Raw genomic sequence first — 24,541 nt, forward strand, 5'->3', positions numbered from 1 at the left:
ACTTAAGCACAATCTTTGTAGGCACCAAGAATATTCCATCCACAAGTTCAATTCTGTTTGTCTGAAATTGATAACAATGATGACATTGACAAAGACCACGACAGAGATGAAGACGGCGAATGTATATTGTTATGTGGCTTACATTCGTGATCAGTATGATTCCTATGTCTGTGTGTTCGCACCGTAGAAGGGAAGACCCTCTCTAACTCAATATCAATCATGACCATCGCTTTCTTGACCAGGTCAGCCGCTGACCCCTGAACCGATGTGTTCACTGCTTGTCTCTCTGCCTGCAATGGAGACAGAATGCGTTTTAAAACCAAAATTCTCTGTACCTGAATGTCTATGCCAAGGGCAGGCTTAAGATTCAATAGAGGGAGTAAATCTTTTGAAATCAACAGGGCAAGAATGGGTCTTTGCTCTGCAAGGGTATGTATGACACTTTAACAGATGCTTGACTTGCATGGGATCTGATGAACATTCCACATAGCACCAGCAACCTAGCTAGGATTTTCTCAATTTACCAAGCAAATCGATATCAGAACAGGGATTTGTCCAAAAGAAAGAGAAACATCATCATCATCTGACTAACATGGGATCTAAGGTGAACATTGGCCTCTTTTATCCCTGGTAAATACCGCCGTCTTCCCAAGATTGTCTTCACGTAGCCAAGGTCCCGACATTTTGCAATAGTCTCTCTCAGGTATGACCTAACACCTGCAAAAGACAACAAAAAAACTGAACAATTTTGAGCAGGAAATGACATTTGGTCATGGTCCCTCTTCAGACATGGTGTTTCCCTTTGGACACCGGCACTGCTCAAACACCAAACAATATACGAATTCAACTTCAGATTGATCCTTGTGAGGTCATGCATATGCAGTACATGTCCTTGTCTTGCTTACCAGTGTATTTTGCCTTAAACGAGTCAATGAAAACTGCTGCCTCATTTTCTTCAACATCCAGCTGCTCTGCCAAGGCCTTGGCACCAATACCGTAGATCATGCCATAGCAGACCTGGAGGAATACAAAGACGAAAATCAAGAAGACCGGAAAATTCAAGGTAACTGTATGCATTACATTCACATTACCGGTATGTATAAAGATGTACATGTAAACACAGTTTCTTAACATGAGTATATTTCAAAAGAGAAGATCTATGGGAGATAATAATGCAACTACCACAGGACTAGCTGTCACTGCTAATAAATGTACACATCTCTGCAAGGAAATCAGCCAGGGTACAGTGATCAGGACTGTCACACCCTAATTCGGGTATGCTGCACACAAGAGTAAGGACATTCACCTGCTTTGCCTGTTGTCTCTCTACGGGTGTCACATCCTCCACATCTTTATTCTTCCATTTGGCCGTGATCTGTTTGAAGACGTCGCCTCCTTCATTGAGGATTGCAATCAGTTTCTTGTCCTTGGCGAGATGGGCAATCATGCGCAGCTCGAGCTGGGAGTAGTCGGCGGCAAGGAGAACACCAGCTGAAAAGTCAGAAGTAATCTGTAATAGTCTGTCTCCTGGAGCCAAAAACAAGGTTGTATTCTCGAGACCTGGGCTATGTTTAGGATGTCCCCCTTCACTCATTGCCACATTTCTTCAATCTTTTCTATATTAGACATTCAAAGGAGATGAATTGTGAAGTAACGAGCGACTCAAAATAACTGAGGACTGTCGCTCTTTTTGGATTTAGGATCAATTGGTGATGAAGTCTCAGTCTGTGGCATTTTGCATTACAATTACAATCCAGAATTGGTTGACTGGTTTGGTTAACAAACTGACCTTTGAATGGAATGAATGCATGCCGCATACTAACAGAGAAGTTAGGAGCAGCAGAATCTGTTGTAACTTTCGATGCTTGCCGATCAGAACTGAAGCCAATGTTCCTCTTTCTACCAGTCCTCGGTACAATGGCTGAAAAGTGTGCTGGTGGACTTTCACCAATTATACCTGGATGAATAACAAGAAGAGATCTTCTATTAACATGCATTTGACAGTAGCTAGAAACTTAGTCTGGTCCATGAAGTCAATAGTCGTGCCTAGTTGTTGTTGCCTTCTTGCCTCAGAGTTTGGCTTTCCGGTCCTTACCTTCTGGCCAACCTGGTTCCACCGGGCAGCAAAGAGATGGCAGTGCTGGAAAATATGGGTGCGAGTCCGTTGCCAGTATCAACAGGGACATTCTCAGCTGGTGAACATAAGATCTACTCATATCATCAGCCTAGGAGATAACCCACCTGGCATTTCTATTTCAAAGTCCTTGGGAACATTCTGCAGGTTTGGGTCAGCAAATGAGACCCTCCCCGTGGCTGTGTGGGTCTGACAATCCCCATGGATCCTCTCCATGTCGAGGGCCGCGGAATACACCTTCTCTTTCTGCAGGGGGTAAACCGTCTTGGTCAAGGCGTTGGTGATTCGGCGCCACTCTAGGATCACTTCAGGGAGAGGGTGCATGGGTTTCAGCTTCTGGAGAATGTCTTTGGCAGTGCTGTACTTTGGCTTCCCTCTCTGCTTCCCGCCTTTTGCCCTTGCAGGGGGTTTGAAGGGCGTATCTGGTTCACCATTTGGAGGAAGTTGTAGCTCGATGAAAAGTACCTGAAACAAAATCCGTAAAGAAGCTACGTAGCATTCAAGACGATAACCTCTGACATTTTAGTCGACTCATTCTACAAGCAAAGACATTTAGCCATTTGCTAAACAGGAGAGTTAAACCCATGACAGTTCTCCAGTGAAATTCACTGAATGAAAGAGACAAAACTGGACAAAAGCTCATGGTACTGGAATGGAGACAATGTTGTAAGCGGGTGTCCCAACAAGGAGTTGAACACAGCAAAAACATGTATATGGATCAGCAGTTCAGCTTGACAGCAAATAACTCTAGAAGACACTGCATGGTGTGGCAGGTTTGTTACCTGTGCGACATCTTCAGGCGCACTGAGGGAGAAGGGATGTCCAGCCAAGGTGTAGGCCTGATCTTCCAGCACCGTCAGCTTGGCCTGCATGATCGTTCTCTGTGTGTCACACTCATCCTGGCTGAAACCTGCAAGAGAACCAAGAATCTCACATCTGAATGCAGAAAAGTTCAGACTTGGGACCCTTGGACAACAACCAAAATCTGTCAATTAATTGACTCACTTTTTAGACAAGATTATATCTTTTGAATATTTCTAATGATCTGACTGCACTCTGTCCAGTTTTTCTTTGCCCTGAGCACTAAACAGAGGAGCTTTAAGCCCAGACCAAACTGTTTGGAACAATTAGAGGTTGGCAGTAGGGTGACATGCAGATGATCTGCTTGTTATGTGACATTCTTTACAAAGGCCTAAGATTTTGATGCTGTTGTCAAATGCCAAGATGAAGACAAAGGTTCAAAGTGTAAATCTGGACCCCTTACCCAAGCCATTGAGTTCCATCCTGGATAAGGCCACCATAGACGGCATCTCAACATCTTTGAAAGCACGGTACAAGTCTTCTTCTCTTAGCTTTGGCCTGAAGTACTCCATCAGTTTCTGGACCAACACGACTTCCAGAGCGGACCTCACCCGCCCAGACCCTGGGTTCTGGGTTGTCACACCGATACTCCCTGTACCAAATCCACCACCAATATCTGAAAGGTCAAGATAAAAGTTAAAGGAGTATCGATATTCGAAGAAATACCAAGACTAACACGACAAAGAGCTAGCCACTCTATTTGACAACTCTGGTCATACCAGTATCAAATCAGATGTCAGAATACAGGACACCTTATAACTGGCACAGTGAGACAGTTCTGTTACAAAGTGAGTTACTTGTACAGTCACTGCATGCTCTTTATCAGCTACTTACTGCCAAACCAAGGTGGGATGGAGTTGGGAAGCAGTGACACACAATACAGCAGCTCACCTTCAAGTAATGATGCCTCAAATGGTAAATAATTCGTCACCATCCCATGAAGATTTTTCTCCTTTGCCCCTGGGTCCATCAGCCAACAAGCGACTTTGGGATCTTCGTAGCATCCATTTAAAACAATACCACAATACTGACTTAACAGTCTGTACTGCTCTTTTATATCAAATGCAGCAATAGTTGCTGTCCTGGAAAGAGTTTCTAAGATGGATCGCACAGCCTGTAGCCTGTATGACACTGGTAGGTCACTGGCTATTGGTGGTGGGGCCAAGCTCTCATCCAGATCACCTAAAAAGGTAAAAGGGATTAGACTTCTTCAAACTACATGTATAACCATGATAATATCACTATGCTGACACAAAATGTACAGGCCTCGTCTTGTCATCCAGTACATCGAGGAAGGACAATCAGGATGACAAAATGGCCTGCATAGGAGTCTAGCAAGAGAGCAGTACTAGAGGCAAATCACTTGATTTGTTTGCCTGACCTCTCAGCTGATTGGTGTGTTAGCTTCTCCAAGCTGTATGGAGAGGAGTAGTGAACCCAGCATAGAGTTGGTCAGGCAACCCTGCTGGCTTAGTGAAAGACCTGACCATAAAATCAACAACCGTTCCCCAATTAACTTACATTTCTGTGCCGTCCCTGTGAAAGCGACATAGTAAGCATCTCTGTTCTCCCAACAGAAGGACATCCCCACCACAGCCTGGTTACCCTCTCCCATCACAATACCATCAACTGGATTCTTGCTGAAGGATTTCGGTTGTATCTTTGCTGAAGAAAATAGCTTAAATATGTAACCATTTCAAACTAACTGATGATAGGTTGAATACATCTTGTTCAGAAAGTCAGATTTGTTTACAAAACCAAGATTAGATCCAAACTTGAAGTTGGCCTAGTTTTGAGCATGCTAGGAGATCAAGCCAGAAAACACTGCCAATGAGCTCGAATCTGCCAGAGGGAACTGTCACATGTACCTGTTCAGGGCTCGTGAGGTCGGTTTTAAGACCAGAAAAACGACAAACCACTTACACTTTGTAAACTTAGCACCAATCCCAACCCCAGGCTTGACGGCAGGGTCCGTCTGCACACTATCACAGGCCAGCGACACAGCAAACCACCTCTTGGTCTTCAACTCGGCCAGGAACGTCTTGAAAAGCTTCTTGTCCGAGGCGACATCGATGATGGTGAAAGACGAGTTGGTACATGGCAATGTGTCTGCATCGGAAGTTGGTGCAAATCTATTCCGTTCTTCTCTGGATTGTGGAATATTCGAAGGTGAGAAAACCTCTGAAGTTGTCAGCAAACTATTCCCAGGCATTGGAGAAGCATCTTCATGAATGAGATCATCCGATGTGTCCATGATATCAGCTTCATCCATTGCCCTGTTCAACCCTGGACTGTTACTGGATTCTTCCATTATATCTGGCGAGATCAAAACCTGGCTTGAAACACGTATACCAATTTCAGGAGTACCTCCATATTCTGTGTCTTTCTTAGCACTCTTACAATTACCAGGTTTTGTTATTTTAGCTGTGACTCCATGATTTTGACAAATGTCCTCGGTACAATTCAAACCTTTCCGAGATTGCAGACATGACTGGTTGCTACTGTTACTAGCTGGCTTGTTCTTGAATCTCTGGGTCTTTGAAGCTGACTTTGGCGTATTTCTACCCCTTGGGGTATTGCGTCCTTTAGGTGTAGCCTTTGGAGGCGTCGGGGGAATGAAATCATTGCTCTCATCATGAATGCTAGAACTCAAATTCAAACTTATCTCACTTTTTCCTGCACTCTTTCTCCGATATTTTGCAGGAGTATGATTTGCTTCCGATGCTTCTGGACTTTTCCTTTTAGCGGGTCGCGAAAGTTTTTGGCTTTTTGGAGGCGGCTTTCGACGGACTTTCTCAGGAGTAGCAGCCATTTCATCCAGAATAGCAATTGTTTTCGCACTCATGTTTATGTTAGGACCATGTTGGGACACATTTTTCTGAATAACGTCACCACTTTTGTCATGAATACTAGAATTCAATTTCAAACTTGCGTCCTTTCCTCTAGCACTTGTTTTTCTACTTTTCACAGGCATGCAACTTGCTCCTTCAACAGGACTTACATTTTCAGAACTTCGAGAGAGTTTTTGACTTTTTGGAGGTTTGCGTCGAATCTTTTGTGGAGTTGGAGCCATTCCATCAAGAATTGCGAGTGTCCCAGCACTCATGTTAATTTCATTATCACCTGAATAAACGTGTTCCTGAATCAGAGCACCTAGTTTAGGATCATCACAGACATTACTTTTCCTATCACAGATATTTTCGGTCTCCACCATTGAAAGTGCAGAGTCTTGAAACTGTTCTGCAAAAGCCAAGTCCTGTTGCAGTTGAGTGCAGAGCCCCGCAACAGCAGGAGACCTTTGTCCACACACCAGACGCGTTTGAAAATGCTCTTTGCTTGATTTCTTGGACAGTGGCAACACCGCAGGGCTCTTGAACATTTGAACACTGGAGAGCGAGTCACTAAAGTCAATACCACCTAAGAGATCATTGATATCATGGTTGTTTATAGCAGCAGATTTTGGGTCTTGCACAGCAACAGTTGGAGCACTTTTTCCAAAATTTGTCACCCCAACATTTGTTTTCAGATTGTCAACAACTGTCCCTTCAATAATGTCGCCACCTGCATCCCGGTCGTAAACACTAGCGGGCAGCAGATCAGGGGACTCGGAAAAACTTGCATGAAGCTTAAACGAAGTCTGACTCTGAGACTCAAATAACACAAGCTTATCTGGAGAACATCTTTTTTGCAATTTTTTAGCAGCACTATCCTGTGTAAGATTTTTCATGTCTGCCTTTGGAGAGAAGTCAGCAAACATGTCCTCGCTTTCGAAGCAATTTACATCAATTTTTTCCATAATCTCTTTAACTGGGGGCACTTTTTCCAATTCCGAGACACCATTACCACGGGCCTCCTTTTTTGCATCAGACTGGGTGCAGTAGTTAAGCATGAACGACTGAAGCTGCGAATCCATGTTGAGAAAATCATCAAAGTTTTCATCGTCACTGTCTTTTGCTCTATCTTGTCCAGGTGGAACAAAGAACATTGCCACAGCAACATCAGTATCACCCGACCCAGCCTCACTAGATGCAGCATGAACTGGCGAGATGGAATTAGGAGAAACCACTGATTTCGAAACCTCTAAGAGCCTTTCAGTGTCCAATGGCTGTACACCTTTTGCATTGTTCTGGCCACGTTTATCAGAATTACATAGTCCTTCAGCAGATGATTTCAAAACTGCTACCCCACATTTCTCTCCATCCAGTTGGGTACTCACTGCACCTGGGACAAATACAACCTCTGAGTTTGGCAGATCTTTGCATAAGGTATCAACGTCAGATTTCGAAAGCAATGGATCTACTGCTTTGTCATTTGAGTGTTTAGAGGACTGGTCACCAAATACTGAAGTGTCAGCTTTTAATGTCCGGCCGGTAGCTGTAACCTCCACTTTTGACTTGTTCAAGGGATCACGAGTTTGAACAGTCTTACAAGGATGTTTCTCTCTCGACTCTACAGAAATCACAGCATCCGATATGTCCATTTTTTCATCACTACCACATCGTTTCATTCTTGTGTTCACTTGAGTCCCAGACTTGAGAGACTTCTCACTGCTTGCACCCCCACCTCCCGGTCTGTCCCGACTCTGTACCTTTGCTGAACGCATGCCACTCCTAGTTCTCTGTGTTACAAACGGACTTGACACAAGCAGTCGTACCGTCTGGGAATCCAGAATAAAGCTATCATCAAGCTCCTCGGTCCCTGCACAGAGATCTGGAGAAATGAGAGGCATGTTTTTCTCATTTTTTGCCAGAAGAGATTTCTCTTTGGTTTGAGTCTGGTCAGCTTGACTAGCATTGGGTAGCACCTTTTTGTGATTACCAACTCTATTTGATCTAATGCTTGTTGAAGTCTTGTCAGTTGTGACTAAGTTTACACCAGTTGAGTTCACATTCTTTTTGACACCAACTCGGACTTCATGATTAGAACGGGGCAAATGGACATCAGCAGTCACCTTGACTTCAGAACAAGCCTTGCTGGAACTAGAACCAGGCAGCACACCACTCTTATCAGAATTGGAATCATCCCGTTGCCATTTTTCTGCAACTTTCGACCTCGGTTGATCCGTTCCCAATTCCAACATTCTCTTTGTAAGGGCTGAATCTTTGCCCAGCCCAGCACAAACTAACTTGTCAGTGGCCTGTAAACACTTCCCTTCATGATCTCTGTTTTCCTTTGTCTCAGATCCAACCGAACTTGAAACCAAATCAGCATCAGCAGCATGGGCCAGAACTTGTTTTTCCAACACTCCACCACGGTTTGTCGTGGTACCTAAATCAGTACCACTCTTCTCCACCCGCCCTCTCTTGGGCACATTCCTACCACCAGCCTTAATCTTATCAGATCCATCATAAACCTTTGTCAAACCAAGAGGCGTTCCTGTCAGGTCATCTTTGGGGAACAGACAAAGTGGCGACATAATCGGTGAATCCTTCGGACCAATAGGAGATGTGACTAAGGAATTCGCCTTCCCAGAATTCGATTTTTTCTCGATTTGTTTGCCTGGTGCATGCCACTGGATATCCGCCAACCCAAGCTCTTTCTTGACTAGTTCTCTGGCCTCGTTTATGATTAGAATGGCTGCCTCGTGCTCCGTTAACCCCTTCTGTCCCGTCAACCAGATACAGTGCGACTTCTTCCTCTGTTCAGCCTCCCATTCCCCTTCATCTTCCAGCTTCTTCTTCCTGGAAATATGAACACAATAATAACAGATGTAAAAAAAGACTTTTCAATTTCAACACTGTAAACCAGTATCACAAAATCCGACACGTTGCACTTTTGAAGACAAAGATTCTGTCGGTTCTTTATGCTTAAATTCTCTCGCCCTGAGAGAAAACTTGATAGTCATGGAAATTCAGTTGCGTGCAAATCATATTGTACATGTCATTTTCATTCAAATCTTATCCATGCATGTTACAGGAGTAATGATGTTTTTGACAATCCTACCTCAAGATAATGTTGGGCACTAACCATCTTACACCAGCAATAGTGTAGACAAGGTTCGAAACACAGAAAACTCTTCAACTACAACAGGACTTACGTCTGAAAAGGCACTGCCTTGCGTAAAATCAACTCAATCTGCACGGAGTCTGCATTGGCGAGGGCAGCAACAGTCTGGTAGCCAGCGTTGAAGAGATGGCGTGCTCGGAATCCGTTCAGCAGTGATATTCTCACCAGGTCGCAGAGGTCACGCTGGACGCCGAATGTCAGCCGATTCTGGAACTGGGAGAGGAGGAGCTCAAGGTTGTGCCAGCCGAGGCGGTTGCAAAACACGGTCACCATACCTAGAGGGATACAAGACGATCGGAGTCATATACACAAGACCCTCTCTATCAAGGACACCCTCAACACTGACAAGATCTGTCCTTGATAGAAGGTTGTCCTGATTAGAGAGGTCAAATTGAATGGAAACTACCAAATTGGAACCGAACCTCGTGTCCTTAATAGAGAGGTGTCCGCTAAAGGAGGTTTCACTGTCAGAGCAAAGATGAAAAGATGAAATTGTTTCCTAAAAATCTACCTGCAAACGTGGCAGCCGACTGCTGTAAACTTTGCAACATCCCTCTGTTGCATTTATACTTCTCGCCAACGACCGGCAATGGCATCTCCTTGACCAAATCATTCAGAACCAATGCGGTATAGAACCTCAAGTGAACAGCCAAAGTCCGAAGCTGCTGTTCTGTCTTCTTAGGCACCCTCCCACTGATGGCCTTGTGTAGGAATCTCTCCTGGACACCGACAAGCTCGGCGACTCTCTTCATGCTTGGGGTGAGGGATTCCCACATGACAAGGTATTGATACCAGTCGATATCTCCCCACATATCACTCACATAGATTGGCGTCACCTAAATAAAATGATGTCAAGACTATTTTAAACCTTTTTAGACAGGGCAAATAAATTGATCATGAAGTTGAAATATCACAAACCAAAGATACTTAAAAGATTGTGAAGAAAGAGAATCGATATCATAGCTACTCTGCAAAACATAAAACACCTCCAAAAATGAATCATTTACAGTAGAGCTATGACTTTACCTGATACAGAATGTGAAGCTCAGAATCGAGCACAAAGTTCCTCCTTGCCTTCTGGAGATCAGTAAACACCTTGAGACCTTCATCAGGGGAGAGGGACGAGGCAAGGATTGCCGAGCCGAGCTGAGTAGGGAAGTATTCACTCGTTTTGCTGCCATCTGAAAAACCGGCATCACAAGGAAAGGTTTGAGAAGCAACAAAATACTGTCAAGTGAAACCATTTTGCAATGCTAACCATCCTTTATTTCAATGTATCTGTGGATTCCCAAATGATAACATCACAACTTGGATGATGTTTGATCCAAGTTGACAAAATTTCTGAAAAGTTTACAGTTTACAGTACCCAAGTCAACTCCCTCTGGAGAGGCCAAAGTTTCTGAAAATTTTACAGTTCACAGTACCCAAGTCAACTCCCTCTGGAGAGGCCAAAGTTTCTGAAAAGTTTGAAAATACAACATGAAGATTGTGAATTATGATAAAGGATCTCTAACTACAAATTCTGATAATTCCTCACGCAAATTCTGTTCTCGCTATTTAAACTAGAATTGAGAATCACTAACCTGCATTCTGTATCTCCTGGATTCTGACAAGCTCAGCATCCTGAAGGAATTTGATACAGTCCTGTATGGGTTGTTCCTGGTTGTTCCCTTCATCCGTAGCCAAGGATGCAGCCAGCATCGTACAGTTGGCATAGCTGAGCACGTCTGCTGGCGTCCGGGCAACTCCACTTACCACAACCTGAAAGAAAAGAAGGGGTTGGAATTTACAGAAAAACATCAACTTTGGCAGTGAGGGATCATCTCAACATTCTTTGATACCATGAGCATGATAAGTGAAGATTTTTTTCATCTGGGGGAGAGTTAGCTATTTCTCGGTTGTTTTTAATTTGCCACAACCATAAAAAGCCTGATATCATTGGGTTCAAATGATTTCACTGCCTCACTGTTGTAAGAAGGCCCTCCCTGTACCTCTAAAATAGCTCTCTTCATGCTTGCTGACAATCCATCTCTCTTGAGTAGACAGCTCTGTACCGGCTTCAAGTCTGACATGACCAGCGTCGTTGCCTTGGCTTTCTCGTTGGCTTTACACACAAGAAAGCTCTCTCCTAGTAACAAAACAAACATGTATTTACATTTAGAGAAGTCAGCAACCTTACGTAAGAAAATCTTCAATTCAAATTGACTTATGCTTGAAAACAGAACACAAATGAGGGTAAATGACGCTGTGAATCGCATGAAGTCCGCTCTTTGGAAATGACTTCTTCATTCTTAGTGTCACAAATGACACGTAACAAGTGAAAACGTGAACCCTATATAAATCCGGTCTGATGACAAATTTTTCATTGGGAAGGACTCTCCATTAACTCACCTGCAGTATCAACTCCCTTCCTGCCGGCTCTCCCAACCATCTGCTTGTAGACAAGGATATCGATCACCTTCCCGTGGAATATGGGTGTCCTGATGAGCACCCGCCTCGCTGGTAGATTCACGCCGGAGGATAGAGTGGAAGTGGCGATCAGAACACGAAGGACACCCTGGCGAAATGCTCCCTCGATGATGTCTCGTTCATCAAAGGTCAACCCTAGAGACACACAAAATATTATACCTGCAAGCAACTTCTTCAATCTTCCAGAATACACCCCTATAGGACCTAACTTCACAGCCTGTTTTGTAATATTTAAAACCTTGTATTATTATTCCAACAAATTTAATGGCAATCTGGTAAGGCTTTCAAACTTACAATAGGCCTTCTGAAAGAGAGTGCTACATGTAGCAATAGTTAAGCCTGATGCACTGAATGAGATATCAATTCACCAATAATCTTACCAGCATGATGGTACGCCACCCCATAGGGTACAATCCTGCCCAATACCTGGTCCAGGCCAACAGGGGTTCTCTTCAGTTGTTCAATCACGTCCTTTAGACCTTCCTGGTTCAGCTGTACCGACATCAAGTCTGAAGATTTCACAAATCCTGTAGGAGAAGTGAAAAACATTTGATGTAACTTACCGCATCTGTTCAAATGGAAGTGAGTTTCATGGAAATATTTTCAATTGATAAGTTTACAGTTTTTAAGAGTTTGAAGAACAACATGGCATCATGGTTAAAGTAAGATTTGCTGCATTTCTAAACATGGTATCTTGTCTTAGATTGCAGCAAAATCCATGCTACTGTTTGTGTCCTCGGGCAAGTCACACACCTGCAAGTTATACACATTCTCCTACCTTGGTTCAACTTGTAGAATTCCCTGGCAATAGTCTCGGCAAGCTTTTCACAGCGGTTTTTTGTCGGACAAAATATCAATACAGCATGTCCGCCAGTCATGGTCTCCAGGCAGAGCGGTATGATATGATCATCATCACCCTTAAACACCATAGAGGGCGCAATCTCACGCAGCTTCGTCATCTTCGAATCGTAGATCGTTGTACCGACTTTGACGCATTCGGTCAACGGCACTGGCCTGAAGTCAGTCTTGTAGAGGTCTGCGTGGAGCCACTTAGCCAGCAGGTCAAGGTTAGGCAGTGTGGCACTCATGCCTATGATCTGGATGAGGTTCTGACTAATGCTGAAATGAAACTCACAACTGTCATTAAATGGAATGCATGACTTTGTTGAGAGGTAAATTTACTGGCTTCAACCTATTCTATACCACATGTAACAAGAGCAAGACAGAGAAATAAATATCCATAACAGTTACTTCCTATCTTACCTCTGATCCAATGCTGGTGCCTGCAACCTGTTGATCATGTACTGGACTTTGGTCAAGAGCAGCTCAAGGAGGTAGCCCCTGCTAGCATCACCCACCATGTGCAATTCATCAATAACGAGAATGCCTGAAGACGAAAGGGTTACCAGTATTAGCGTTTGAGTTGGGGTTTCAAAAAGAGTTTGGTCACGATGATAAGATCAATAGAACCAAACTTCAATGAAATCCGATCATTAGTTTGCACCCCCAGTGCCCAAAACATCTCTAGGCCGGTCTCAATCTACATGGTCAGAGTATAGAAGTGATACCGAGGGTATATTTGGTTGTAATTAATTTAGTTAAATTGTCATTTATTAATTGTGTTGTTAGCCCTATGTTAGAACCATTGCTAGGCTTGTATTTCTATAACAAGGAACTGGATTAGGCATTCCATGTTGGTATTACGTATGGTGATCGTCGATATAACCACGTTGTTACCACAACATGGGTGACCAAAGTCTTGCCAAACTTCCGGCTGGACTTCGCTTTACCCGTGCGTCACTGGTCAAGTTCCTAGAAGTTGTAGGTGTATGTTGTGGTCGATACATATGACTAACAAAATGTTGATGATTGCTAGGACTTAAAGCTAGTCTCTCTTAGAAACAACCCCATGACTGCAGAATGTTTGGCGTATTCGCCCACTCAATTCTCTGAATTGAGTTCCTTATTTTGGTCATTAGTAACCTAAAACAAAACACAAAATGATATAAATTCTAGCTTGATTCCTAGTTCTACAGAGATCATAGATCAGAGATCAGAGATCAGAGATCAGGATAGACCAGAGTAGGCGAGGTCCACAATAATCTATGTACAGCAAGACTGATCCAATAAAGAAGCATATACACGAATCCTGTTGTCCAGCTGTTTAAAGATCAACCAAACTAGAAGGATGTTGGTTTCAGAAGGGTTAGCCTAGACCATCTAATTCAGGCCTATTTCCTTTGATTTCACAGTATCTTTTTAAAGTAATTTTCCAACATACCAAGGACATCCAAAGTGCCTGCCTCCATGAGTCGATTGATGAGACCATTAGCTTTCTCAATGGTACAAACAGCTACATCGACCGCTGCCAGTCCACCGGCTGGACTCTGGCTGCCCATGAATCCATCCACTTTGATGTTCGCATCTTGAAACATGCTCTGAAATACACAAGTTGAATTCGTATTTACTTCCTCAGTGTCTGAACATTGACTGAAAGTCAAACAGAAACTTAGGATTTCGTTATGAGAGATATTGCCCCAAGCATAAACAAACACAACTGACTCACAAATCTCGATCTTATTCCTTCAAATGGGGTGATTCCTTGAGACCTGAGAAGTCAGCACACTCAGAATCTTAAGACCACCGTCCTACTAAGATGGAATCACCTACAATACAATGCCCCTTTCTGAAGAATGAAATGGGGTCCATCACTCATGCATAGTTCAAGAATTTTGAAGTACAGCTTAGTGATATACACTCAGATGAAAGGCTACGAAAACAACTCCTCACCTGCAGGTAGATCATCTTTTCTCTCGCGACCGATACGAACGGTAGAATCATTATGGCCTTCTTCTTAATCTCCAGCACTCTCTTGAGCATTAGGATCTCAGCTACCATTGTCTTACCTGCACTCGTCGGGGCAGAATACACCAAGTTACCGCCATCTGAAAACAAATACCGTATATTGCTTTCAACATGAAAAATAAAAAGTTCCTGTTAAACACAGAGTGAGATCTGTTGGGCAGTGGGGGAGAATTTTCAAATTTGAAAACCTTTTTTTTAAATTAACTTCTCTTTCACTGTCTGATAGATGGGTTGAGTTTCTGTGAGAATCTGGATATCGGTATAGTCACTGAAAATGGACAGCCATCCAGTCCCATTGCATCCCGAAAGTGTATACACAGACTACCCCTGGGGACATCTGTCATCTCCATGCTATAAACCAGATGAACAGGGTTTCACACACCTCACTCCCAGGTCATAGTACCGAACAGACGAGCCCTGAACAGAAGGGTTCCATTCCAGTAACTGCAAAATGGAGTTTGTAATCTTTACACAATCTCTTCGGAAACTCACTCAAAACAGTTGGAATTCCAAGACATTCAGCCTGCCACTCAAACATGGTTGTGATTCCTTTCTCATGATACTTCCTCAGGACAGAATCCGGGAGCCCCCACGACTTCAGCTCGAGTTTCCTCTGTGTTGTCATAAAGGAGGATATATCATCCTTGGATATGTGGCTGGTTTCAAAACCTGTAAAAAATGATAGCAGTGGAAAGAAATTTTGAGCCAAGACTTGACTAAAATAGTTGGTAGTTGTTTTGGAGACACTGCACTACCCTTCCCGCAATGAATTTCTATCCTTGTCATGAAGGTTGTCATATTTGTGACTCGCTCTACCAAAACTAGGCGCTTGTCGCATCTCAACTCGACAGGTTGATACGGTATCAACCTGTCAAGTTCAGATGCGACAAGCGCCTAGTTTTGGTAGAGCGGGTCACATTTGTTGGCATTACTCAAATAAGAGCTCAACTTTAAATGAACATACCTTGGGAATCATCTTTCTCAGGACCATTTTTATCAGCAGTCTCAGTCATTGGTTGCAATCGCATCCTCGAATCTAGTTCCTTAGGTCTAAAGTCTAACCTCTGAATGACATCATCCCTAAACTGGCCTTCAGAGTCTCGTCCATGTTTCTTTTGCCCTCCAGCTTGTTCCGGGGTAAAGAAAGTTAATTTCTTGCCAGGACCGCCATCTTTGAAATCACGTTTTCCTTCACCAGTTTTCAAGACATGGACATTCACATTTTCCACAATCAATGGTAAACCTTTTTTCTTCTCTGGGATATTTTTCATCCCGAGCCTCAGGGGAGCAACATCACCATCAGGACTCTGTGTCTCTGCACAGCAGATGCCATCTATTTCCAATTGCTTTGGACTTTCATTACTTACTGACAACAATGCAAAGAGGTTATTCTTTTTCCGACTCGGATTGTCTCCACCGCTCTTATTCTTGGAATTTGAACAATCACCAGCCCGGTGCAGCACATCCTCATTCTTCAGCACAGCAGCATTATCCTGCCTCGGTCTCAAGACAGGAACCTTGCTCTCCACCGGTGTGGACACCAAAAGAGGGCTATCGATAGACATCAGCGACATCTCATTTATATCAAAGGAATCATCAGCAATAAAACCATGCTTTCCAGGGACACCTAACAGAGTTATGACATTGTCTTTGCCCAAAGAAGTCTTCTTACCTCGAACTGTTGGGGTCTTGGCACCCTTTTTTTCATTTTGGTTTGCATTATTGAATTTTGGATTTTTGAACCTTGGATCGCCACAATCGGCAGAATCTGCATTGTGTGAGCTATCCTTGCTTTGAGGAGGGGTACTTCCTTTTGTCTTAGCTTGACGATGTGGTGTTCCTCTCTTAGAAACAGGAACAGAACTTTTCAATTCTATGGGTGTAGTTTGCTTCGATTGCTTCGCTCGTAATGGTACTGCTGGCTTCTTGTCAGGCTTAGTAACATTATTACATGTATTACTTTGTCCCACCGTTGCCTTCTCCAAGCAGGCCTCATGTTCTTGTTCTAATTTCTCAATTTGGTTCAGGAAGGAGTTGCCAAATTCACTTCCCATGGGAGATCCGAACGTAATGTCCATTGGTTCGGCCTGGGGTACTTTTGCAAGTTCTCTCCCCTTGCTTTGTCCACCAGTTCCAACCGGTCGTGGACAAGCTGTAGAATTTGAATTAACTGCAAATCTTGTCCCCAGTCTTTTCCTTGGGAGGTCCATTGTGATGTTATAAGAACTGAATCTCTCAAACTACAGATGGATTGCATTGCGGCATAGGACCTTTGCATTGACAGACAATTCGATTTGAACACAGACAGGGTGCGTTCCTACTGCAAGCATCGACAGTAGTTTGATAGTTTGAGTTGCCACGCCCACTTTGTTGGAGAACAAATCGAAACCAAAGACGATGTCTCTGGACTATGCAAAAGCAAGTGTGGCTCATATGGCAAGGTTTATGGATACCCGATCAATGTCTGCCACAAAATTTCCACATTACTTTCGTTTCCCCTCTAAATATGGTTTAATTTAGAACTTTCTTAGTGTTTCAGGAGACGGAAAGTCAAATTTGCCACCATTAAACAGTATGGCACGACAAGCCGGCAATAATCAGCAAATTAGAAGTAGAGAGGCTGCGCAAAGCTTACGTTTCGCTTTACGTTTTGTGAACAGGTACTCCGATGGGAGTTGTGTCTCTTGTTGGAGTTGAGTTTGATCCCATCCGCAGTTCGAAAACGAAACGTAAAAATGCCCCCTCCCACCATCCGCTTTAGAAATAAAGATCGGCAGATGTAGAACTTGCCTGGATTGGGTGACCAGTTGCAGATTCCAAAGCGTGAGATCTTTTGGATGAAAGAAACAATGTGAGAGGAGGAAAGGGATCAGTCGATATTAGGCTCCCGATGCATCCCGATTTCGTCATCACTTAAAAATTTAGGAGGAGGGGCGGTCTAGTTACCACTCTAAGACCAGGTTAACAGATTAGTAATTTTCGTCGTGACGCAACAGTACGTCATGTACATTTCTATTTGCAATACACTCAGCGCCTCCACCAACAAATTTTGGTTTGAATGGTGCGCCATAAAGTTCTTTTGCTAAGGATTGTGGGATTTCATTGGCGCCGTATTTACAATTTAACGCAAAAATTGTCACAAAACAAAATGAAACAAGTTGAATAAAGCAACGTAGGGTCGTTGGATTTTGATATCGCGGTTCTCCCCGCTTATAACACATCTATTTTAAGGTAGTTAACGTAAAACTGTACGATTTTCTTAAGTGGTCTTTGAGATTGCAGTGATTTAAAGTTGTGCTGAAAGTTTTTGTATTGTTCCTGTACATTTGTGTATATTGCTATACAGTGTACATTATGTACAGAGATTTGGTGTGTATTTGGCCAGGCCCAGGGTAATGATTGACAGCTGCGGCTTCCTTTCATTAGTTTTGTTCACTGGAACTAAAAGCATGATAGGTTTTCATCCCATACCAGTTGTCACCTCACACCCTACTGACCAAGTGTAAAACATTAGGACTGGCAAAAACTTTACATGTAGGCCTACTCGCCCCTTTCTGTGAAGACATTTCTGTACCCTCCATTTTTTTGTGTTGATCCCTGCTCTGACTCTGAGCTGGGCTCTTTCTTGGCAGATTACTGAAAGACTGTCGTTTTGAATTTCTGACAGCCAAGTTGAAACATTTTTTATCTCTGTTCTAACAATTTCACTATTTGATCAACAATTTTCAGATGAAACTGTGCACACCAGAAATATCTTGGCACAACAGAGACCCTATCTTCAGCGTAGATTTCCAAAAATATGATGGAAAGATTCAACGGATGGTGACATCGGGAACAGACAAAAACATACGGGTAAGGGATGAGTTAATGGTACCATACTTTCATCTCTTTTCTAGTCCTCCGATGGAATGAGAATTGTCATGTCAAAACTTCATCATGTACATTGTACATGTACTACGTTTCTAATAACCTTTAACCCCTGCCATCTTTTACCCACCCTCAATCAAAGGCTCTGGTTATTTCAGATATGGCAAGTCAGTATCACAGATGAGGGCAAAACGAAAATAGAATTTTTATCGACACTCATCAGGCATACAAGGGGAGTGAATGTGGTGAGATTCTCACCTAATGGTAAGTGGGAACATAGTAAATCATAATAGGATGTTCATTTCAATTATGTAGATGTACGACTAAATCACCAGTGGCTGTTTTATAAAAAAGATGTTGTTGTTGATGTTGATGTTAATGTTGATGTTAATGTTGGTTATTATTGTTCCTTAAAGTCAAATATTGGATGAAATGCAAATTCCCTTTGCCATTATATTGAATGAATATTTGAAGGAGCATGGCACTCTGCTAATCTATTCACAGTAGCATCTTGTCATTTCTTTCAGTCTCATCCTAAAGTGTACCTTTGTCCTTTTCAGGTGAAGTTTTGGCATCTGGGGGTGATGGTGAGTGAGATTGAGAATGAGCAGTATTTGTTTTCAGCACAAAAAATTACAAGATAATTTTGACAGGTTTCATTGTTTCGTTTTCTTTCTAGCTGACTTTCTGCGGTTTGCTGTTTTGATGAAAACAACTGACACTGAGAACTGGAAGTCCCTTTTCCTGGTGTTAGTTACGTTGTTCAATCAAATCGTTTTGAAAATAGCAGGCTCTATGACACACATTAGTGATTAGTTAGAAAGACAGGTTGTATGATCTCTTTCTCTTGTTATTCATGCAGCGTATTTATAATCATATTTCACATAAAAATAACTCAGTTGTTTGATTGTCTAGATTGCGCAATCTTGTTATGGAAGCTGAGTGATGCAACAGCGCCACCTAATGGGATGTTCGGAGAGGAGGAAGACGACAATAAGGAAACATGGAACGTGACAAAAACTCTGAGGTTGGTTGTGTATGATGTCATCTTGATCAGACTTTTGTTTGGAGAAAAAAATGCATCCATCATAATATTCAAACCAAATATTGCACCTGTTTTATATGGAATAAGTTTTCCATGAAAAATCTTAGGCAAAATCACGTACCTCATCTCATGCCTAGTTTCACTAAAAACTTCCTCACCATTGCAGGGGTCACATAGAGGACATCTATGATCTGTGTTGGTCACCTTCGGGGAAGTATATGATAACGGGCTCGGTTGACAATAGTGCTATTTTATGGGATGTACACAAAGGTAGGTCGAATCTCTTGATTGTTTCTGTTCAATGTTGCAGTGGCTTTTAACTTTACGTTGTAACTTCTGAAAGACGTCGAAAACGCCCCTATAAATTGTAACTGTGTCATTGGCTTTGTGGTTTTTAGTAAATTTTTGGGCATCAGCTCTAACATGAAAAGTACCGTTTCTTTATTTCAGGGAAAAGTATGGCAATACTGAAGGAACATGGAAGTTTCGTTCAGGGCGTTGCTTGGGATCCGTTAGGGAAATATGTTGCTACTTTAAGCTGTGATAGGTATGGAATTCAGTTTCTTTAAGGTGCACTAAACCTCATTCATTACAGTGGTCAATTTCTAGATTTTAAGCTAAATTGCCAATACCAGCTTCTGATGATCCAGGATGCCCCTGTGAAGACTTGCTTTAATCACCGGTACCCAGTACATTGCTAGCAAAATTGATTACTTTTCAATCAGTTGTATTGTACCTGTTCATTGAAAGAGTTTGATCCGTTTCAGATGTTGTCGGATATTCAATATAGCCTCCAATCAATGCGTGCACAGAATCAGCAAGATGTCTCTGCCATCCAGTCCAGTTGGTGAAGACGGCAAAGTCAAACAGTTTCGAATGTTCCACGACGATACGATGCGGTCGTTTTTCCGACGGCTGGAGTTTTCGCCAGACGGTCAGTTGTTGATTGCGCCTGCTGGGTGTTTGGAAGATGGAGACCAGATCAAAAATACTACCTACATCTTTGCAAGAGGAGCTTTTTCAAAGTAAGAGGGAGGGTTATATTTCTTGTTTCATTTAGCCTTGTTCAATACTTGAGGGAGTCAAATAATATTTCATCTACTTAAAACAGTTTCATAACGACATCCTCTCCGCTTATAAAGATGATTTGATTTTTAAAGAGGCTATTCCGTTACTTTCTGTAATCTGTAGCTCATAACAGCTGTATTTTGCACTTTTGTTTGCATCATTTATCATCTTTATTTTCAGACCGGCAGTTTACTTACCCGGCTCGCCTAAAGCAACCCTTGTTGTTAGATGTTGTCCTGTTTTGTTTGAATTACGGAAAGTGCCAAGAAAAAATAAAATTGGTAATTGCCCAAACCAGGATGATAAAATGTCGTCCTACCCACGTTGATAAACTTTTCTTAATGGGAGCTGTGTAGGAGCACCTTGAACACTGGAACACATCATGTTTGGTCTCAGAAGAGGAATTTCTAGGGTGTCTAGAGACCCTTGCTCTTTTTTGATACGGCCTTCTGTATATTCACCATCTTTGAGTTGCTAGAATTCCTCCCCTGTCGTCGTCATCACTTTGGTGTCCTGGCCGAAATTTGGTCCTTTACCTTGAAAGAATTGTCATTTTGGGGGAAAATAGTCTTGTTTTAGTGGGCTGCTGAACTAATTGGGGGTAATCATCTTTTCCAGAATCCGAGGAAGGACCTCCTACTGATAATGAGAATCTGAAGGAATGGGAGAAATATGAAACCATGTTTTGGTGAGTTCATAATATTTTTTGTTCCTAAGAGGGATGGTGTTTGGTGGTCAAAAAGGAGGAAGATGCTTAGGCTTGAGCCTACGCCTAAAGAGGAGAGTCAGCTAGGTAATATTGACCTGGGGGATTTGCATATTTGTAAGTAATGGGGCTCTTGGAGTATATCAGTTATCTGCACTGGCTGAAAGAACCATCTTAATTCAAATTCACATGAGAAAGTGCTCTGAGCAAAAATCATCAGTCTCGGCCACTAAAACATGCTGGCAGTCCCTTGGGCAGACGAAGAGAGGTCCAGTATGGAATGAATTTCCCTGCCCAATTATCTACATAACTCCTCTTCTTATTCTTGCTTTCAGTCTGCCATACCGGATAGTATTTGCTGTTGCCACTGAAGACTCAGTCCTCCTCTACGATACGCAGCAAATGGTCCCCTTCGCATACATTGGAAACATTCATTACCACCAGCTCAGTGACTTAACATGGTGAGTTCTGTTTTAGGAACTCGTCACGTTTTCTGCACAAAATATGCGGAAAACTATCTTGGACCATGATAACTTTGTTCTGTCGAATCCAACACAGCATAGCACCACCGAAACTGCTGCTCCAAAACAACTTGTGTGAGAAGCTCATTTCACTTTCCTTATCACTCGATGCCAAGAAATTTCATGCCAAAGTGACTTTGATTATGAAGCTATCAATACTTTTATGATCATTTTGTAGGTCATCTGACGGTAGGCTCCTCGGCATAGCATCAACTGATGGCTACTGTTCCATTGTTCAGTTTGACGAGGGTGAAATTGGCATTCCTACGGAGCAGAAGATCACTGACTTCAACAAGAATGAAACTGAGGTGAGGTGAGGGTGTGGCTGTGAGAAAAATGCCTTGTAGCTTTGCTATCTGTCAGTTCCCTTTCTTATGTATTCAGATCCATGTAGATTTGATTGATTTTTGAAACCCTGAGGCCGTGGAAAAGTTACCCTACATACTTACTCAGACAATTATCTTTTGCTAGATTGAGAAAGACATGACCAAATTGATAGATTCCTCTGACCAGAGCTCATCTCCCCCCAATCTAAATACAAGGTAGGTCCCCAATCCATTTGGGTTTTGTTCAGAATGATATTTATAAGACTATAGAGTTGAAGCTTTCCTTTCTGAGCAGAGATATGATTGCACATTTAAGATTAACCCTGGTACCTGTCACCTCTAACTGGTCAAACTTCTCATGTAATTAAGGAAGGTTTTCCCCTTACATTGTAGATGTCCTTGGGGGCTCTTGTCTCCTACATCTAGGCTTCATGTCATGCACTGCTTACAGTGTTCTAGTTCATGTTCAGCCTCGAATCAGTATTTTAGTGCACAATCTTCTTTTATGCAGTCTGGCAAAGAAATTAGACGAGACCCCACCTATGGAAAAGTCAACAAAGGTTAACAGTAACACATCTAATACAGATTCCCAGCCAAACACATCAGAGAAGACAAAAGCCAAGAAGCGAATACAGCTGATATCCTTATCAGTCGATGAGTCTTCAAAACTAGGCCCCTCAAAATCTGCAGGTAAAAATTGAATTCATTGACTTTGTCATAGGGTTGCTGCTTGTGTTCTTTGCTAGACAGAAATCTTGGTTCTGTACACTAGCAGGGTCTTCATTGGCATGGTCAAGCACAGAGGAGGACCAAATTTGAGGTTCATGCAGGGAATGTGCTGGTTTCTGAATATGAACTTTGAAATGACTGACTCTTGACTTTGACAAACTTTCACCGTCTGCTCTAACTTCAATAACACATTACAGGTGACTCGACTAAGACTGAACGTACCATAGCTGATGAAGGGAAACAAAAGAGAAGAATCAATTTCACAACTTTAACCAGTAAGCAACCCGAAACATCCAAGATTGTTACCATTGATCTGACATCGGACAGAATCGAGGCGATCCCAGCTGCTGTTAGGAAGGAGAATTCTCCTGGACAAGCGATGGATGAGGCTGATGGGCAGTCATCGCAGTCAACTGAAGGACAGTCGTCAAAATCCAAGGTAAATCCATTCAGAAAGCTTCATTCTTGCGATTGCATTGTGAATTCCATATCATTCGATGAGCAATCTGCTGCTGACGGTATATGGCCCTGAACACAATAAGGCTATCATGCTAAAAAAAAGTGGAATACACCATATAACAAACTAACTTTTTAGTTTACCTTTAATTACTTGAGTAGGTTTGTCTTTGATTTCAGACTGTAACTGTTGGAGATGACTCGAGCCAGGACCTCTGTCTTATGATGGAAATGTCCGAAGATGAAAACAGTATCGACACATCGGAAAAGTTCTCCCAAGGCAGCAATAAAAGTGACGTATCGGACCTGATGGAGCATTGTAAAGGAGATGGGGCCAAGGCAAGCAGAAGAGTTCAAGTCACAACGTTATGTTTGAAAAAATGAGGAGAGTGTTTCAGGCTGTATCCTATGGCATCAGATACTCTATTTTATGAAGACAGTTTCGAACATTTTCATGGCCAGCTGAGTATGGCTAATTCATAGAGAACCACAGTTAATTTTGCATATCATTCATGTATATCAGACTTGCATTAACCAGATCCTAGCAGATAAAGTACTAGCCTTTCCAAGTTGAAGTTCCCGCCCAGTTGGTGATGTGTAGAATAGATTTCATGAATAATGTGCAAAAGTGCTGGTCAGATTCTGATATACGTAGCGGTCGGGATATTTGATTTCAACCTGGGTCCAGCTGCAAGTCACTTCGTAACTCCCGACCGGCTCATCACAGTATAAGGAAATAAGGATTCAAGAGTTCCACTGATAGGCTCCGTGACACAAGGCACCCCTAATTCCATTTTGTAAATATTCAAGTTCATGCATGAAGTTTGTGTCTATAATAAACTGAGAGGAATGAATTGCTAACTTGTATTTCTTCAGCATGGTACACGTTATGCATGTGATCCTGTCATGATTTTCGTGTCCTTGACGAATGATATTGGAAGAAATGATTTTTCTTGTTTTACTGATGCATTTGATTTGTACAGAATGATTAGGTCAGACACGAATAAAAAGATTCATTAGAAAATTGGTTTTGGATTACATTTTTGTTTCGTACAGCCAACAGCTACATGCACCAGTTGGCAATGGGCAGATGCTCCGAGTAGCCTACATGTATTTGTCAAAGCTTTTGAAGTGAGACGCAGCACCTGCTATGGAGATGAAGACAACCTGACATAGACTGCTGCCATTGAGGACAGGAAACTGTAGCTGTTAGTAGTTTAGACACAAGCAGCTCAATCGAGACAAACGGCACCTGCTATGGAGATGAAGACAACCTGACATAGACTGCTGCCATTGAGGACAGGAAACTGTAGCTGTTGGTAGTGTAGACACAAGCAGCTCAATCTAGACAAAACAAGCAATTGTGATTCTTGGCAAAAAGTATTGAGCAGTTGCTACAGTACGTCTCATTTTAACCTACCCGCAATAACTGGTAAATAAACACTTGTGACACAGTTCAAAATGACAGGATAGTTTTTTCGTGTAATT

General features: G+C 42.5%; 2 protein-coding genes across 3 annotated transcripts in view; one reads left to right on the top strand and one right to left on the bottom strand.

The window, feature by feature from the left end:
• The window catches only part of LOC135488610 (DNA polymerase theta-like), a 16,717-nt gene extending 808 nt beyond the window's left edge, over window positions 1-15,909 (bottom strand). Inside the window, exons 1-24 of the mRNA XM_064773255.1 lie at window positions 15,300-15,909; window positions 14,828-15,004; window positions 14,261-14,415; window positions 13,752-13,908; window positions 12,734-12,857; window positions 12,249-12,589; window positions 11,851-11,997; window positions 11,393-11,605; window positions 10,993-11,129; window positions 10,585-10,762; window positions 10,028-10,182; window positions 9,513-9,837; window positions 9,033-9,276; window positions 4,919-8,676; window positions 4,517-4,660; window positions 3,887-4,177; window positions 3,399-3,611; window positions 2,917-3,044; window positions 2,242-2,599; window positions 1,790-1,957; window positions 1,307-1,491; window positions 906-1,017; window positions 593-717; window positions 143-290 (exon numbers count right to left, since the gene is read on the bottom strand). Coding sequence (XP_064629325.1) covers window positions 143-290; window positions 593-717; window positions 906-1,017; window positions 1,307-1,491; window positions 1,790-1,957; window positions 2,242-2,599; window positions 2,917-3,044; window positions 3,399-3,611; window positions 3,887-4,177; window positions 4,517-4,660; window positions 4,919-8,676; window positions 9,033-9,276; window positions 9,513-9,837; window positions 10,028-10,182; window positions 10,585-10,762; window positions 10,993-11,129; window positions 11,393-11,605; window positions 11,851-11,997; window positions 12,249-12,589; window positions 12,734-12,857; window positions 13,752-13,908; window positions 14,261-14,415; window positions 14,828-15,004; window positions 15,300-15,909 — 8,593 coding nt within the window. The remainder of the gene's footprint in view (window positions 1-142; window positions 291-592; window positions 718-905; window positions 1,018-1,306; window positions 1,492-1,789; window positions 1,958-2,241; window positions 2,600-2,916; window positions 3,045-3,398; window positions 3,612-3,886; window positions 4,178-4,516; window positions 4,661-4,918; window positions 8,677-9,032; window positions 9,277-9,512; window positions 9,838-10,027; window positions 10,183-10,584; window positions 10,763-10,992; window positions 11,130-11,392; window positions 11,606-11,850; window positions 11,998-12,248; window positions 12,590-12,733; window positions 12,858-13,751; window positions 13,909-14,260; window positions 14,416-14,827; window positions 15,005-15,299) is intronic.
• A 1,535-nt stretch (window positions 15,910-17,444) lies between these two features.
• On the top strand, window positions 17,445-24,045 carry LOC135487989 (chromatin assembly factor 1 subunit B-like). 2 transcript variants are annotated; one of them, XM_064772322.1, is made up of 16 exons: window positions 17,445-17,566; window positions 18,065-18,187; window positions 18,361-18,466; window positions 18,763-18,789; window positions 19,118-19,229; window positions 19,414-19,517; window positions 19,698-19,794; window positions 20,015-20,272; window positions 20,496-20,596; window positions 20,934-21,003; window positions 21,357-21,482; window positions 21,721-21,850; window positions 22,014-22,084; window positions 22,380-22,558; window positions 22,795-23,036; window positions 23,234-24,045. In XM_064772322.1, the coding sequence occupies exons 2-16, from the start codon at window positions 18,065-18,067 to the stop codon at window positions 23,435-23,437; spliced, it is 1,950 nt and encodes a 649-aa protein (XP_064628392.1). In that variant the 5' UTR covers window positions 17,445-17,566; the 3' UTR covers window positions 23,438-24,045. The 2 variants fall into 2 exon arrangements, with proteins under 2 accessions (XP_064628392.1, XP_064628393.1); XM_064772323.1 differs by having other exon boundaries at window positions 23,216-23,348.
• Window positions 24,046-24,541: the final 496 nt, after the last annotated feature.

The sequence above is a fragment of the Lineus longissimus genome, chromosome 5 (assembly GCF_910592395.1).
Source record: "Lineus longissimus chromosome 5, tnLinLong1.2, whole genome shotgun sequence".
In the NCBI taxonomy this organism is placed as follows: Eukaryota; Metazoa; Nemertea; class Pilidiophora; order Heteronemertea; family Lineidae; genus Lineus; species Lineus longissimus.